At 43.7% G+C, this 18,367-nt stretch overlaps 1 protein-coding gene across 1 annotated transcript in view; it reads left to right on the top strand.

The window, feature by feature from the left end:
* Window positions 1-18,237, top strand: part of CCDC90B (coiled-coil domain containing 90B) — a 30,925-nt gene extending 12,688 nt beyond the window's left edge. The window contains exons 3-9 of the mRNA XM_073569193.1: window positions 6,607-6,710; window positions 8,809-8,910; window positions 10,539-10,580; window positions 11,356-11,427; window positions 12,221-12,274; window positions 15,177-15,291; window positions 17,932-18,237. Coding sequence (XP_073425294.1) covers window positions 6,607-6,710; window positions 8,809-8,910; window positions 10,539-10,580; window positions 11,356-11,427; window positions 12,221-12,274; window positions 15,177-15,291; window positions 17,932-17,987 — 545 coding nt within the window. The 3' untranslated portion in view covers window positions 17,988-18,237. The remainder of the gene's footprint in view (window positions 1-6,606; window positions 6,711-8,808; window positions 8,911-10,538; window positions 10,581-11,355; window positions 11,428-12,220; window positions 12,275-15,176; window positions 15,292-17,931) is intronic.
* The last annotated feature ends 130 nt before the right edge of the window (window positions 18,238-18,367 follow it).

Here is an 18,367-nt window from a genome sequence, read left to right as displayed (position 1 = left end):
TAATGTATGTACACATGTATTATACCCCAGAGCTGCACTCACTATTCTGCTGGTGCAGTCACTGTGTACATACATTACTGATCCTGAGTTACATCCTGTATTATACTCCAGAGCTGCACTCACTATTCTGCTGGTGCAGTCACTGTGTACATACATTACTGATCCTGAGTTACATCCTGTATTATACCCCAGAGCTGCACTCACTATTCGGCTGGTGCAGTCACTGTGTACATACATTACTGATCCTGAGTTACATCCTGTATTATGCTCCAGAGCTGCACTCACTATTCTGCTGGTGCAGTCACTGTGTACATACAGGATGTAACTCAGGATCAGTAATGTATTATACCCCAGAGCTGCACTCACTATTCTGCTGGTGCAGTCACTGTGTACATACATTACATTACTGATCCTGAGTTACATCCTGTATTATACCCCAGAGCTGCACTCACTATTCTGCTGGTGCAGACACTGTGTATATACATTACATTACTGATCCCGAGTTACATCCTGTATTATACTCCAGAGCTGCACTCACTATTCTGCTGGTGCAGTCACTGTGTACATACATTACATTACTGATCCTGAGTTACATCCTGTATTATACCCCAGAGCTGCACTCACTATTCTGCTGGTGCAGACACTGTGTATATACATTACATTACTGATCCCGAGTTACATCCTGTATTATACTCCAGAGCTGCACTCACTATTCTGCTGGTGCAGTCACTGTGTACATACATTACATTACTGATCCTGAGTTACATCCTGTATTATATCCCAGAGCTGCACTCACTATTCTGCTGGTGCAGTCACTGTGTATATATATATTACATTACTGATCCTGAGTTACATCCTGTATTATATCCCAGAGCTGCACTCACTATTCTGCTGGTGCAGTCACTGTGTATATATATATTACATTACTGATCCTGAGTTACATCCTGTATTATATCCCAGAGCTGCACTCACTATTCTGCTGGTGCAGTCACTGTGTACATACATTACATTACTGATCCTGAGTTACATCCTGTATTATACCCCAGAGCTGCACTCACTATTCTGCTGGTGCAGTCACTGTGTACATACATTACTGATCCTGAGTTACATCCTGTATTATACTCCAGAGCTGCACTCACTATTCTGCTGGTGCAGTCACTGTGTACATACATTACATTACTGATCCTGAGTTACATCCTGTATTATACTCCAGAGCTGCACTCACTATTCTGCTGGTGCAGTCACTGTGTATATATATATTACATTACTGATCCTGAGTTACATCCTGTATTATACCCCAGAGCTGCACTCACTATTCTGCTGGTGCAATCACTGTGTACATACATTACTGATCCTGAGTTAGGCTAGTTTCACACTAGTGTTTTTGAGCTCAGCGACGGCCTGCGCACGGCCGCCGCTAAGCCCCGCCTCCGCCGGTAGCTCCGCCTACCGGCGCATGGCGCTGCATGCGCCCTCCGTCCCCTATCTTTATCACTGGGGGCGCAGGCCGTGCGCAGTATGCGTTTGCTGCAGTTTGGTTGCGCCGGCGCACCGTCAAAAAGGCGCATGCGCCGCCAAACGCATACTGCGCACGGCCTGCGCCCCCAGTGATAAAGATAGGGGACGGAGGGCGCATGCAGCGTCATGCGCCGGTAGGCGGAGCTACCGGCGGAGGTGCGGCAGGGGCGGGGCTTAGCGGCGGCCGTGCGCAAGCCGTCGCTGCGCTCAAAAACGCTAGTGTGAAACTAGCCTTACCTCCTGTATGTACACAGTGACTGCACCAGCAGAATAGTGAGTGCAGCTCTGGGGTATAATACAGGATGTAACTCAGGATCAGTAATGTAATGTATGTACACAGTGACTGCACCAGCAGAATAGTGAGTGCAGCTCTGGGGTATAATACAGGATGTAACTCAGGATCAGTAATGTAATGTATGTACACAGTGACTGCACCAGCAGAATAGTGAGTGCAGCTCTTGGGTATAATTCAAGTAACTCAGGATCAGTAATGTAATGTATGTACATCCTGTATTATACCCCAGAGCTGCACTCACTATTCTGCTGGTGCAGTCACTGTGTACACACATTACTGATCCTGACTTTCCCTGCACTGGTTTGGTATTGCTATAATCGTACAGACCTGGAGAATCTTTGTTCTGGGTAATTGTCACCGTACAATGAACGCTGTAAAAACAAAACCCCAAAAAACACTTGTCAGGACAGATTTTATTCCGGAATGCATGGGCCGGTCCGTGCTGTGACCTGCATTGATCGGATTAGATCAGATCACAGGTCCGGTTGCTGCTGTGGCAGATGGATCGATCCGTCATTGCGCCTTTACATATACAGGGACAAGGTGACAGCAAGGACGCGCTGATACTGTCAGCAGACGCCGCCGCCCGCTCTGACAGCGTGCATTGTTACATGGCGCCATGCACTCTGTTATCTCTTGTACGGGGAAGAGCCGGGTTTATCTGCTGCCACATTTGCATCAAAATGGTATTTTTTAAAGACAAAGTGGAAGCAGTAAGGCTACGTGTGCACTAGGGTGACCGCAAAAAATCGATGTCGGAATTTTGTCCGTCTGGACCCCACAAAACGATTCCCCTTTCCAGATATTGAGATAGCCAAAATTTGAGCTCGATCAAACGACGTTAACCCGTGCCGCTCGTCGCTCAAAGTTTGAAAAAATCCAAATTGAGGTTTTTTAAGATTTAGGTATTTTGCATAGTCTGTTAGACTATAAAGAATGTGACAACAACATTGCAGAAATAGCCCTGACCAAATTTTCGAACCATTTGTGGTATTTGAATGCAGAGTTGGTGGGATTATCGTTTTTTGATCCCACCATTACAGACAATGAAAAGTGGTTAATGGCTAATAAATTGCTCAGTAGCACAGATGAACCATCAGAGCACGCTAGGGTTGTAAATCCAAAAGTTAGCAAAGAAAAATTAAAAGAGGTAGGAAGTAACCGACTTTAACGACCTTCTGACAAAAGATGAAGAACAAAAGCAATATGTCCTGCAAGTTGTAAGCAAATGCCGAGCATTATATTCTGACGTTTCAAAACTACTTTAACAAAAGCTCTAGAATAGATTAGATAACTATGTAAAATTATCAACTCATGTAGGTTAGCGTGCTCTGATGGTTCATCTGTGCTACTGAGCAATTTATTAGCCATTAACAACTTTTCATTGTCTGTAATGGTGGGATCAAAAAACGATAATCCCACCAACTCTGCATTCAAATACCACAAATGGTTCGAGAATTTGGTCAGGGCTATTTCTGCAATGTTGTTGTCACATTCTTTATAGTCTAACAGACTATGCAAAATACCTAAATCTTAAAAAACCTCAATTTGGATTTTTTTCAAACTTTGAGCGACGAGCGGCACGGGTTAACGTCGTTTGATCGAGCTCAAATTTTGGCTATCTCAATATCTGGAAAGGGGAATCGTTTTGTGGGGTCCAGACGAACAAGATTCTGACATTTTTTCCCCCCCATATGAGATCCGGTCACCCTAGTGCGCACGTTGAGTATCTGCTTGCAGAAATTTCTGTAAGGTTTTTGCATCTCTTGGCAGCAAAAAACGCGCTTTTTGCCGCATTTTTTGGTGCGTTTTTGTATGCGGCTATTAACTTTTTTTTTTTTTTTTTTTTATGCTGTAGTATCAGAGTAATGGGATTAGGGCTTGGTCAGCAGCTGCCATTTACACCTTTATGAAAAGTTGTAAACCCGACGCCCTCATTACTAAGCCCATAAGTAAGCTCAAACACAGACACACATTGTCACCAGCCTTTGTAGGAGTGTTACCCGGATGAACCTACATAGGCTGTAACCAGACAGCAACTGTTAATTTAAAGAGAAAGGAAATTGCATGGTTGGGGGGGGGGTAGATGTCACCTTTGTATTGTTAGGTGACATCAAGCCCAAAGGTTAGTAATGGAGAAGCTTCTATAAAACGCAACCATTACTAACCCCATATTATAAAAACGCTGACACCCAGAATAAAGTCCTTTAATTGAAATAATGACACAGACACCTTTATTGAATCTAAGTTAGACCATACTCACCGGACTCCTCATCCACCGAAGTCAAAGTCTCCTGCAATAAAAATAAAATAAAAAACCACAATATTCCTCAACTTTTCGCAGAGAAGATAATCCATAATGTTCAAAGTCGATCCTGATCTTTTTGAGAGGAGTCACCTCAGTGATGTGACTGCTCTCAAAGACAGCCAGTGATACACTGCGGGAGTGATTACCTCCTGTCAGTGTATCACTGAGCAGCCCTGAGAGGGTTCACCGAAGTTCATCAGCTGATCCATCCCGGTGATCTCCCTTATGGCACCACTGCTGCCTGAGAAAGTTGTCTCACAGTGGTGGTGCTGTAAGTGAGAGAACCGGAGCTGATCAGCTGATGAACTCCGGTGAACTCTCTGAGGGCAGCTCAGTGATATACTGACAGGAGGTAATCTCTCCCGCTGTGTATCACCGGCAGCAGGGTAGAGCGATCACATCTCCCAGTGTGACTGTTCTACATATCAGCTCGCTGTGGGACACTTGGGATTACGTGGACAACAGTGGACAGATGAGTATATGGTGGTTGGTTTTTTTTTTTTTTGTTTAGCTTTTTTTTTTCTAGGAGATGAGGGCATCGGGGATTTGGTGTTAGGTGAGTATAATGTTTTTTTAATTTGAATATGTATGTATGTGTGAGCACAGGCGCCGGCTGATGAGAGACTACATTTCCCATTAGCTGCTCCTGCCATCACTGTTATTATTGACAGCTGATGTTGGCTGATAGGAAGAGCAGTCTCATCAGCCTATGCCTGCTGACCTGTAGTAAGCTTTTTACAGCAGGTCACAGCTGCTGGGTCTCGCTGACATCTGACAGCTTGACCCCCGCAGTGCTCTGACCGACGGTCTTACCGGCATTATTTTTTTTTTTAGGTGCATGTGTGGGTGTCCTTCTTGGTGTTTTATAGATGTATGTACGGGTGCTGTTATTTGTTTTGGGTTTTTTTTTAGGTGCTTGTGTGGGTGTACTTGTTGTTTTGTGGGTAAATATACTTGTTTCCTTGGTTTATGTATGAGGGTGTATGTATGGGTGTGTTATTGGTGCATGCATAAGTGTCCTTGGTGTTTTTGGGTATATGTATGGTTTTCCTTTCTGTTCTGCGGGTGTATGTATTGGCGACCTTCTTGGTGCTTGTATGAGATTTTGTGACCTTTTGTGAGTTGCTCTGAATTGGTAAAGTAATATAAGTATGTTCATGTAAGAATCGTGTACTGTAAATTTTTGTGCTATTTATCCATGCAGGCATGAATGTGAATCATGTGTTGGATGGTGCGTGTATGAATGCATTCACTGTGTGTTATACTCGTAGTTTGTGTTGGTGCATTGTGTGTGTACATTCAACCGGGATGTAATGACCGGCCCCGGTATCCTAATCTGGGCTCCACAGGCATACTGTACATATGGCGGCTGAGTTTGGGTTAGAGAATCTGCTGCTAAAAAAACTTTAAAAAAACAAACCACCATATACTCATCTGTCCACCGTTGTCCACGTAATCCCAAATGTCCCACAGCGAGCTGATATGTAGAACAGTCACACTGGGAGATGTGAGCGCTCTACCCGGCCCCGCGATTAGTGCTGCAGGAATCTGCATGTATTATGGGGGCATGTATGGGCTTATTGTGAATGTGATTGATTTATGGGTACATGTGTAAGGGCATTTTGTGGCTGCCTGTATGAGTGCGTTAGGGTCTGTGCACACGGTGCGGATTTGCCGCTGTGGATCTGCAGCAGAACTGCAGGTGATGTACAGTACCATTATGGCCTATGTAAAAAAAGAAAACGCTGTGCACATGCTGCGTTTTTTTCCGTGCGGTTTTTGTGCGGGAAAAAAAAGCAGCATGTGACTTCTTTTGTGCGGTTTTGCTGCTGTTTTCCACCTGCTCCATTCTACAAATCCGCAGGTGGAAAACCGCACAAAAACCGCAGTAAAACCGCAAAATAAAGGAAGAAAAATGCAGGTCTTTTGACCTGCGGATTTAGTAATATCCGCGGGAGGATCCGCACCGTGTGCACATAGCCTTACGCGACTGTGCCACATTGTTACCTGTCTGTGTATTAGCATTTGGGTGCGGTATGAGGATATTTTGGTTCTGAATTTTCATGTTTAAATTTGTACAAAACTACTCAACAGTTTCAGATCCTCTGAACGCTGCCGCCCACATTTCCCCCAGCCGTAATCTACCTGTAACACAGCTGTAGAGTCACATCACTGAATAAGGGAAATGTTATTTATGCAACTTTCTAATATAAAGGATATAATCGCTCTAAGGGTGCAGCTTCAGTTACGTTTTTTCTTTACTACGGTAGTACTTTTTTCTAACCTCTAGGGGTCAGTATTTTTGCAATTCCCCATATGTAGGAGATTCACAGAGTGGCACAAAGTGCTGACCTATGGAGCTGTGACACCCTTCCTTATATAATGTCGCCCTGTACTAAAAGTTGCACCAAACCATGGATTCTCCCTCCAGCAATCACTGAACACCTGAAGATCGCCAAACATAATGACGTTTTTTATTTTAAAGGATTCAATAAAGAGCAGTCCGAGGTGGTAGTGACAGCGCTGGCATCATTAACCAATGCAAGCCTGGACTCTGTGTACAAGGATATGGTGACCCGAGCTCAACAGGTAAAGACGCCCATCCAAGACGGCATCATATGGTGTGATATAATGGTTTCCATCTCTTATACAAAGAAACATTATTATAGTAGTTATATTCTTGTACATAGGGAGCAGTAATATAGTAGTTATATTCTTGTACATGGGCAGTATTATAGTAGTTATATTCTTGTACATGGGCAGTATTATAGTAGTTATATTCTTGTACATGGGCAGTATTATAGTAGTTATATTCTTGTACATAGGGGCAGTATTATAGTAGTTATATTCTTGTACATAGGGGGCAGTATTATAGTAGTTATATTCTTGTACATAGGGGCAGTATTAAAGTAGTTATATTCTTGTACATGGGCAGTATTATAGTAGTTATATTCTTGTACATAGGGGCAGTATTATAGTAGTTATATTCTTGCACATAGAGCAGTATTATAGTAGTTATATTCTTGAACATAGGGGCAGTATTATAGTAGTTATATTCTTGCACATAGAGCAGTATTATAGTAGTTATATTCTTGAACATAGGGGCAGTATTATAGTAGTTATATTCTTGTACATGGGGCAGTATTATAGTAGTTATATTCTTGTACATGGGGCAGTATTATAGTAGTTATATTCTTGTACATAGGGGCAGTATTATAGTAGTTATATTCTTGTACATTGGAGCAGTATTATAGTAGTTATATTCTTGTACATAGGGGCAGTATTATAGTAGTTATATTCCTGTACATAGGAGCAGTATTATAGTAGTTATATTCCTGTACATAGGAGCAGTATTATAGTAGTTATATTCCTGTACATAGGAGCAGTATTATAGTAGTTATATTCTTGTACATGGGGCAGTATTATAGTAGTTATATTCCTGTACATAGGGGCAGTATTATAGTAGTTATATTCTTGTACATAGGGGCAGTATTATAGTAGTTACATTCTTGTACATAGGGTGCAGTATTATAGTAGTTATATTCTTGTACATAGGGGGCAGTACTATAGTAGTTATATTCTTGTACATAGGGGCAGTATTATAGTAGTTATATTCTTGTACATAGGAGCAGTATTATAGCAGTTATATTCTTGTACATAGGAGCAGTATTATAGTAGTTATATTCCTGTACATAGGGGGCAGTATTATAGTAGTTATATTCTTGTACATAGGGGGCAGTATTATAGTAGTTATATTCTTGTATATAGGGGCAGTATTATAGTAGTTATATTCTGGTATATAGGGGCAGTATTATAGTAGTTATATTCTTGTATATAGGGAGCAGTATTATAGTAGTTATATTCTTGTACATAGAGGGCAGTATTATAGTAGTTATATTCTTGTACATAGGGGCAGTATTATAGTAGTTATATTCTTGTACATAGGAGCAGTATTATAGTAGTTATATTCTGGTATATAGGGGCAGTATTATAGTAGTTATATTCTGGTATATAGGGGCAGCTTTTGCTGTCACTGTTATCTTTGTTGTTCTTTGCCTTTTGAGCTGTGTTTCTGAGTGAAGAGACGGTATTATTCAGGTCTTTTACTCCCGATTCCAGGAGAGTCTTACATATTTTATAAGGCGCAGAATAAATACTGATCCGCTCTCCTTGATTATCCGCCGCTGTCGTCCATTATTCGTCCATATCAGATGATGCTGCGTGTAAACAGATTGAACGTCGCATCAAATTTGTGACAGATTTTTTATTTTTTTTGTCAGCCCTATGTGATTAATCCTCGCACGTTGTGATATTTTATGATCGCAGCATAATGGATTCTGTCATTGTATTTGGCCGCCTGTCACACATCCGTCACACCATAAAGAAATGCACTGTTTTTGTAAAGCATTAAAGTCAGACCACACAGGGCGCAATGTCTCATGATTTCTTTAAAGACGCTGGGAAATCCTGTTGTGGGGTCTGTAGATGCCGTCTGGGGTCTGTTTATAGGGTGGAGAACCATGTCACGGTCAGATCATGGGTTTTGGCCACAATTTTTTTTTTTTCTTTGCAAAATCAAGGCTTTTAGGTTGACAAATATTCGTGAAAATTTTGGCAAAATTTTTTACAATAGGCATAAATGTTTATTCCCTTTAAACCACGCTCTCGTTTTTTTTTTTCCCTGCAGGAAATCACCCTCCAGCAGATCATGGCGCACCTGGACTCCATACGGAAAGACATGGTGATTCTGGAGAAAAGTGAATTTGCAACGCTAAGGGCGGAGAATGAGGTAGTATGGAAGACGTGAACATGTATTAGTCAGCGGGAGGTCAGAAAGGCTGGAGACAGACATTAACTTTGGCTGGAATCAAGTGTACTTGTTCTGTACTTATTAATGGCAGCCGGTCAGATAGTTAAAGGGAATTTAGTAGTAAAAAAAAAAATTACCTATTTTTCTAAATCATGTTGCCTTACGTGTATTTAAAAAATAATATATTATATATAATATATTGAATAGAAATATATAACCGCTCATTAGATGCTTCAGTACAAAATACAATATCCGTCTGTCCATTGCTGCTAATGTTCATGTGCATTTCCTGAAATAACAGGAAGTTGGTGTCTAGAAAAAGCCCCAGTGGCCAGTGTGAGAACTGCAAGGTTTTTCATTTTTTTTTTTTTTATTTCTAATAAAGATTATGACATAGGAAAAAAACTTTAAGGCTATGTGCACACGTTGCGGATTCTGCTGCGTTTCTGCAGCGGTTTTGGCCCTGCGGAAACGCAGCAGTTCCGCTGACATGGTACAGTACAATGAAACCCTATGGGGTTTCAAAAACGCTGTGCTCACAGTGCGGTTACAAACCGCAGCATGTCCATTGTTTGTGCGGTTTCCGCAGTGGTTTCACACCTTTAACATAGTAGAGGTGTGAAACCGCAGACCAAACCTCAGGTCACTTTACCTGCGGTTCCGCGCAGAAAAACCTGCAGCAGAATCTGCAACGTGTGCACATAGCCTTAGTTAAAAAATGGGGAAGAAGGTGATTTAAACAGTAATTTTCTGATGATGCATTCCCTTTTAAATGATTGATACTCTGCATCTGGAGCTGTCACCTGCTGTAAATGTATTTTATTTTTACCTTGTGTAAATGCCGCCGTTCTCATGAATCTGGCGATGTTTTTCTTTTGCTCCTGCGCCTCTCCGTTCCTGAGATACGGCCATCTATGTATTTATGTAAAAGCTAGTCGTTTAACACAAGTGGGTGCGGTCCTCGACGCTTCTTTGGGGGTGTTTTCTTGAGAACCACACCCACTTTGCTAAGAAGACTAGTGAAAAAAGGGCCATATCTCAGGAACCGAGAGGCACAGGAACAAAAGGAAAGTGACGCTGGATTCAGGAGAACAGCGGCATTTATATCAGTTTGGAAAAAACATGTGTTTATGACCGGTGACCAGTTCCCTTTAAGTTACTTCTTACCCCATCACCCTTATGTAATGTTATGGAAATATGTAAATCACGGCGTGGTATTGGGCTTTTTTTTTTTTTTTTACCTTTTGGAATAGACTCAACGTCTCTGTCTGACATTTCACTAAAGTCCAGGATCGTGAGGGGGCACATAATTATGTGACATTGTCTGTTTAGGATGGTAATGAGACTTTCTGCTCTTTATGGTAATGTCACCAAATACCAAGGCGCACAATCCCCGGCGTCACTGTAGGAGGTTTGTATAGAGGACTACTGAGGATTGAAGGTCGGGTGTCACAAGGTCCTATAAACGAGAGCACCGGAAGGAATGTCCCAGCGGGACTGGGGGGGAGATTTGCATTTTGCAGAGATGATCTATAGGGGTTCACATACTTTTTATAGGTTATGTTGGAGGTGAAGGTTTATCTAGATTCTATCTTTTTGCATTTTAGAAAATGAAGATTGAAATCGGTCATGTGAGACAGCATCTGCAGGTGAGCGATGGCCGACACGTCACATGGGACGCGGATTTCTTTGTCTGTCTTGTACTGATTGGTAAATTAGCGCCACATGTGCCGGTTATAGCATTTGTCTCCAGTCAACTCCAGAGCTGCATTAAAAAACTGATGGGCTACTCACCCCCGGTGTATAACGTCCGCCTCACCCCCGGTGAATAGTATCCAGCCTCCAGTCTATAACATCCGATCCCTTGTTCCTAATAACTAATACCCCATATCTATTTATCTTTTTGCACTTTTTATCATTTTTGCAGGATGCAGCTAGAACCCTCCATGTTGGCTTGGTTTTCCTGTGTGATGCATGTATATAGTGCGGAGCAGCCCGCCTGCTAATACTATGGGCGTCATTAATAGGCTGTTCAGACACTTTGCACCACACTGACCTGTGTGACTGATGTCCTATGCAAACCCTATTTGTCTGCATTTTTCCCACTAGGCAGCCAGACCCTCTTGGGTTACTGTCTGTTCTCATCAGTGGGTTGCACCTGGGCTGCCCCAGCCTTTATCAGTGGAGGTCTGCTGCATCCGGCCAGTGCATTAGTCAGGGTTTGGTGAGTCTACCTTTCAAATGTGCTTTTTTTTTTTTTTTGTTTGTTTTCCTAACAGTTTGGGGTTCGCCCTTCTCTGTCCCCCATGACTGTGCACAAGGAAAGCCCCCTGCTGTGATGTGGAGGGGGCACAAGACTCTTCTCCATACGGTGTGTACTGTATATTACTCACGCTCTATATTTTATATTGTTTGGAATTTAAGAATGAAACAAATCAGATCCGCGCAGACACGAAGCTGGACATCAACCTGGAGAGGAGCCGCCTCACCGACATGGTAAGAGCCTGCAGATGGTGCTGTGCTGCCACCTGCTGGCCGATACGTGGAAGTGACAACCTGCAGAAGTGCTGCCTGTAATGGGCAGATAAGAAAGACAATAGAGGGGGAAGCAGCTGTGTGATGTAGGACGCTGACGCTTGGGGTACGGGATAATGACGCTTGGGGTACGGGATAATGACGCTTGGGGTACGGGATAATGACGCTTGGGGTACGGGATAATGACCCTGACACTCGGGGGTGCAGGATAATGACCCTGACACTCGGGGTACAGGATAATGACCCTGACACTCGGGGGTGCAGGATAATGACCCTGACACTCGGGGGTGCAGGATATTGGCGCTGACACTCGGGGTGCAGGATAATGACCCTGACACTCGGGGGTGCAGGATATTGGCGCTGACACTCGGGGGTGCAGGATATTGGCGCTGACACTCGGGGGTGCAGGATAATGGCGCTGACACTCGGGGGTGCAGGATAATGGCGCTGACACTCGGGGGTGCAGGATAATGACCCTGACACTCGGGGGTGCAGGATAATGACCCTGACACTCGGGGGTGCAGGATAATGACCCTGACACTCGGGGGTGCAGGATAATGACCCTGACACTCGGGGGTGCAGGATAATGACCCTGACACTCGGGGGTGCAGGATAATGACCCTGACACTCGGGGGTGCAGGATAATGACCCTGACACTCGGGGGTGCAGGATAATGACAACTAACAGCCCCCTGGATCGTGTCGGTGGCACCCTTCACCCTGACGCCTCTTCTTTCTGTTGATTCTTTCTGCAGTTCACAGAACAAGAGAAGAAGCTGATGGAGGCGAGCACCGAATTCCATAAAAAGGTGACGCTGTGCGATAACCCGGTGATTTATGCCCCATACCGTCTGTACCTGTAGAATATAAGGTGCTTGTAGACGGCGCCCCCTGCAGATCGGCCCTGACATGTCACCGCCCTCAGTCACACCAGTTCTTACCTCCTCCTTGGCAAACAGTCATTAAAACCTTTCTCTGGGGTCTCTGCTGTCCCCATCCTGCTGGCACCGTACATCAGTCCTGAGCACCCGGCGATGGTGCACACATCTCGCCGGGTATCTGGTGACGCCTTCATCGCCTCTCGCCTGCTGATGTGGAGGGAATTGGTGACGGAGAACCACTTTTAAGGTTGTGATTTTCGTTCAAGATTTTTCAAAAGTTGCAATGGCGCAGGGAGAACGGCCGCTACTTGCTCACTGAGCCCCCCGCTCTACCAACACCATCGCTCCCGTAATCTTCACTGCAGGATCGGTGATGTCCATCTACATCATGTGACCACTAAGCCAGTGATTGGTTGCAGCGGTCATGCGAATGATGGAAGGGACATCACCACTGCAGGAATGGCCGAGACCACCAGGGCGGTGGCAACAGCAGGGGACTCGAGGTCAGTGGTGGCCATTTCTTTATTTTGTATCGTCCCCCATTATATGGCGACTGCTGGAGATTATTTACTGCCTGAGTGAATGTGGAGGAGGTGAGCTGTGACATCACTTATTGTGAATGGTGGATCCTGTGTATCTAGTATACAGTTGTGCTCAAAAGTTTACATACCCCGGCAGAATTTTTGCTTTCTTGGCCTTTTTTCAGAGAATATGAATGATAACACCAAATCTTTTTCTCCGCTCATGGTTAGTGGTTGGGTGAAGCCATTTATTGTCAGACTACTGTGTTTTCTCTGTTTCAGTCATAATGACAACCCAAAACATCCAAATGACTCTGAGTAAAAGTTTACATACCCTGATGATTTTGGCCTGATAACATTCACAGAAGTTAATACAAATGGGTTTGAATGGCTACTAAAGGTAACATCCTCACCTGTGACCTGTTAGCTATTATGCACACACACTGATTACAAGCAGAGTGAGTTTCTGGGATCCAGACAGACTCTTGCATCTTTCATCCAGCCACTGATGATTCTGGATTGTGAGTCATGGGGAAAGCCAAAGAATTGTCAACAGATCTACAGAAAAAGGTATTTGAACTGTATAAAACAGGAAAGGGATACAGAAATATATCCAAGGAATTGATCATGCCAGTCAGCAGCGTTCAACCTGTGGTTAACAAATGGAAAATCATGGGCTCTGTAAAAACAAAACCACGGTCAGGTAGACCAACAAAAATTGTCCACAACTGCCAGGAAAATTGTTCGAGATGCAGAGAAAAACCCACAAATAACATCAGCTGAAATAACTGGACTCTCTGATAACTAGCGGTGTGGCTGTTTCAAGATGCACAATAAGAAGGCACTTGAAGAAAAATGGTCTGCATGGTCGAGTCGCCAGAAGAAAGTCATTACTGTGCAAATGCCACAAAGTATCTCACCTACAATACGCAAAACAGCACAGAGACAAGCCTCAAAACTTCTGGAACAAGGTAATTTGGAGTGATGAGACCAAAATTGAACCATAAATGTTACATGTGGAGAGAGGTCAACAAGGCGTTTGATGAAAGCAACACCATTCCTACTGCAAAGCATAGAGGTGGATCGCTGATGTTCAAGGGAATATGTGAGCTACAAAGGCACAGGAAACTTGGTCAAAGTTGAAGGGGAGATGAATGCAGAACATGATTGCAAATTTGCCTCCAGTATTTGCTGATAATCAGCCCGGAAGCTGCGCATGGGACGTACTTGGACGTTCCAACATGACAGCGATCAAAAACACAAGGCCAAGTCAACCTGTCATTGGCTCCAGCAGAGCAAAGTGAAGGTTCTGGAGTGGCCATCTCAGTCTCCTGACCTCAATGTCATTGAGCCACTCTGGGGACATCTCAAGCGCGCAGTTCATGCTAGACAGCCCAGGAATTTACAGGAACTGGAGGCTTTTTGCCAAGAAGAGTGGGCAACTTTACCATCTGAGAAAATAAAGAACCTCATCCACAGCTACCACAAAAGACTTCAAGCTGTCATTGATGTTAGAGGGGGCAATACACAGTATTAAGAAATGGGGTATGTGAACTTTTGATCAGGGTCATTTGGATGTTTAGGGGTGTCATTATGATGTAGTAAGAGAAAACACAGTAGTCTGACAATAAATGGCTTCACCCAACCCAACCCAATGAGTGGAGAAAAAGGTTTGGTGTTATCTTTCATATTCTCTGAAAAAAGGCCAAGAAAGCAAAAATTCTGCCGGGGTATGTAAACTTTTGAGCACAACTGTATATAGAGATGTTATCAGTCATTGTACAGGAGGAGGAGGTGAGCTGTGACATCAGCTATTGTAAATGGTGGATCCTGTGTTATCAGTCAGTGTAATCATGTCTGTAATGATAGTGAATCTGCTGAGATGTGTTTAGTACAGCAAAGGTAGTATGAGACTATTATAACTAGCGGCCAGTGTGAAATTGAAAGAGGTGTGTGTGTCTTCTGTGAAGTGACCGCTCCAGTTTATCAGCGGACGCTGATTTGTTGCAGCAGTCACATGCCATAACATGGTGGAGTATCCACCAGGAATCATTACGTCATACAGAGGAGCGGCGCTGTGTGGGGAGGTATATACTCTTTTTGTTATGTGAGGGACGGGTAAGAATAGAACCCCCAGTAGTGGTGGACAACCCCTTTAACATAGCAATCTGATTTTGGGTTATTTTCTGATGACGCCTTCCCTTTAATCTGTAGTCACTAGAGACCATGTTATGGTACATAGCGGCGCTCTCTGGTGTATCGGGCCGGTCTGCTGCTTCTCGTGTCCTGAACGTGTCTTTCCCCTGTAGAACATGTCCACGGACGGCGCCATCACGGAAATCAATAAGAAGATAGATATCGATATCGCCTCCCTGAAGACACTGATGGAGTCACATAAGCTGGACACCATCCGCTACTTGGCCGGTGAGTATCACATCTCTGTGATTGGACCATTGGCGCTCGGCATGGCTCCTTTATGCTTGTGTCCATATGACAACACTTGCTGCGCTGTGTTGTAGAACCCTTTCCATCACGGCTAATTTTCCTTTTTAGCGCTTTCATTTCTATCCCCCCCCCCCCTCCTTCCACGAGTCGTAACTTTTTTTTTTTTTTCCTGTTCACATAGCCATACGAGTAGGGATGAGCGGCCCCCGGGGAAGTTCTGGTGCCCTACACAAACTTTATTCCATAGTTCGGTTCGGAACCCCAATAAACACAAATGAAGGCCCGAACTTTTCAGTTGCAAAAAAAAATTCTCTCTCTCTCTCCCTCCATTGGATGGAATTCCCACAATAGATCTCAATATTTTAAAGGCCGCTGTCAGAAATTGCCAGAATTATTAATATTTGCCAAATGCCAGAATAATGAGAGAGAAGAGAATGTTTTCAGGCATTTTTATTACTTACTGCAAAGTCAAAAGTTTCCATACACTAAGATTACTATGCATTTAAACAATTTTGGACTGCCCATATGATGATGTGTTTGGAAGCTTCTGATCTGAGTTAATTAGATGCATAACATATTTCCCATAAGTGATGGGGGCATTGCTATAGAATCACTGCGCTGAGAAACATGTGATGGTGTCTCCGCAGTGTTGGATGTTGATCTCCATGAGTTCATTCATCCTCATTTTTCACTGAGTTAATTAGAGACACACCTGTGGATGTATTTTAATGCACACCTGAAACACACTGCTTCTTTGTGTAGCATCATGGGAAAATCTGAAGAAATTGGCCAAGATATCAGAAAGAGAATTGAGGACTTGCACAAGTCTGGCTGATCCTTGGGTACAATCACAAGATACCTGAAGGTGCCTCGTTCATCTGTACTAACAATTATATGCAAGTACAAACAAGATGGGAATGTTCAGCCATCATACTGCTCAGGAAGGAGATGGATTCTGTGTCCCAGAGATGGATGTGCTTTGGTCCGACATGTGCATATCAACCCAAGGACAAAAGCAAAAGACCTTGTGAAGATGATGTCGGAAGCTGGTAAGTTTGTGTCAGTATCCACAGTGAGACAAATACTGTAACATGGGCTGAAAGGCCACTCTGCCAGGAAGAAGTCATTACTCCAAAAGAAAAATAAAAAGCCAGATTAATGTTTGCAAATGCACACAGGAACAAAGACCTTCATTTTTGGAGACATGTCCTGTGGTCTGATGAAACTAAAATTGAACTTTCTGGGCATAATGACCATTGTTACGTTTGGAGAAAAAAGGGAGAAGCTTGGAAGCCTAAGAACACCATCCCAACTGTGAAACATGGGGGTGGCAGCATCATGTTGTGGGGTTGTTTTGCTGCAGGAAGGACTGGTGCACTTCACAAAATATATGGCATCATCAGTAAAGAAGATGATGTGGCAATACTGAAGCAACATCTCAAGGCATCAGCCAGGAAGTTAAAGCTTGGGCAGAAATGGGTCTTCCAAATGGACAATGACCCGAAGCATACTGCCAAAATGGTAACAATGCTTCAGGATAACAAAGTCAAAGTCTTGGAGCGGCCATCACAAAGCCCTGATCTCAATCCTACTGAAAATTTATGGGCAAAGCTGAAAAGGCCGGTGCGAGCAAGGCGACCTACAAACCTGGATCAGTTACACCAGTTTTGTCAGGAGGAATGGGCCCAAATTCTGACCAGCTATTGTGAGAAGCTTGTGGAAGGAGATCCCAAACGTCTAACCCAAGTCATTCAGTGTAAGGGCAATGGTACCAAATACTAATGAAATGGATGGAAACTTCTGACTTTGCAGTAAGTAATAAAAATGCCTTAAAACATTCTCTCTCATTATTCTGGCATTTGGCAAATATTAATAATTATGATAATCCTAATTGACCTAAAACGGGAAAGGTTTATTCTGATTTCATGTCAGATATTGAGAAAAACATGCAGAGGTGTCTTCTTATAGAGAGCTGTGTGTGTGTGTGTATATGTATATATATATATATAATATATCATCATTTCTCCTTGCGGAGAATGACATGCTAAGCATGTCAAGGTGAGGAGACTTAAAGCCGCAATGCTCCTCTGGGAAATATGCTAATTATGCAAATTGTCTCTTCAGAGAGGAAGAGGACTAGAACTCTAGTGCCACCTATTGGAGGTAGCAATCCTAAAAGTCAATGTTGACCCTTTAACGAGCCTAGTTACATGACTTAGGATAAAAGCCAAGCCAGAATCTCCATTTGCAGACACTGTGTTTCGGGGTACTGCCCCTCATCAGTGCAAAGTGGGAGATCTGGTTTGGGACCAGATCTCCCACTTTGCACTGATGAGGGGCAGTACCCCGAAACAGTGTCTGCAAATGGAGATTCTGGCTTGGCTTTTATCCTAAGTCATGTAACTAGGCTCGTTAAAGGGTCAACATTGACTTTTAGGATTGCTACCTCCAATAGGTGGCACTAGAGTTCTAGTCCTCTTCCTCTCTGAAGAGACAATTTGCATAATTAGTATATATATAGCGCCACGTTATCGGCTACAGTTCACATGTAGATATCGGTGCGCTCAGTTCTCCATTACTTCTTGCTTTTCATATTATTTCCTCCCTGTCTCGTTCCAGCCTCCGTCTTCACCTGCCTGGCGATCGCTCTGGGATTTTACAGACTCTGGAAGTAGTGAAGACTCACCGGCATTTGATTGGCAGCAGCTGGCTCTCATCCTCTCCCCGCTGCCGCCAGTCGCCGTCAGCTCCCCATGGGCAGGACTTGTAGCCGTTCAGGGCTATGCCGCTTCTCGTTATCCGCTCACGCACAGTTCATCATTTCTCGGACCGGACTGAATGTTTCCCTAAGTGCCTTTTCTACGCGTTTTGTCCCCTGAAATGTATTTCTGGTTTTATATTGTTCTATTAAACCTGTTGGCCGCCGCCGTCGCTGCTGGTTCAGTGTCTGCGCTCCGCTCGTTGGCTGTGATCAGGTCAGACTTGCGAGTGTCGTGCTTTTCACAAGAACAACCACCACTGGGTGGCCCAGTCCTCACGCAGCTTTATTAACAGA

This window comes from Dendrobates tinctorius, unplaced genomic scaffold (assembly GCF_039654945.1).
Source record: "Dendrobates tinctorius isolate UK_male_01 unplaced genomic scaffold, ASM3965494v1 ptg000023l, whole genome shotgun sequence".
Taxonomy (NCBI): domain Eukaryota; kingdom Metazoa; phylum Chordata; class Amphibia; order Anura; family Dendrobatidae; genus Dendrobates; species Dendrobates tinctorius.
The sequence above is the reverse complement of the archived record's forward strand: the minus strand, read 5'-3'. Positions and strand labels throughout refer to the sequence as shown.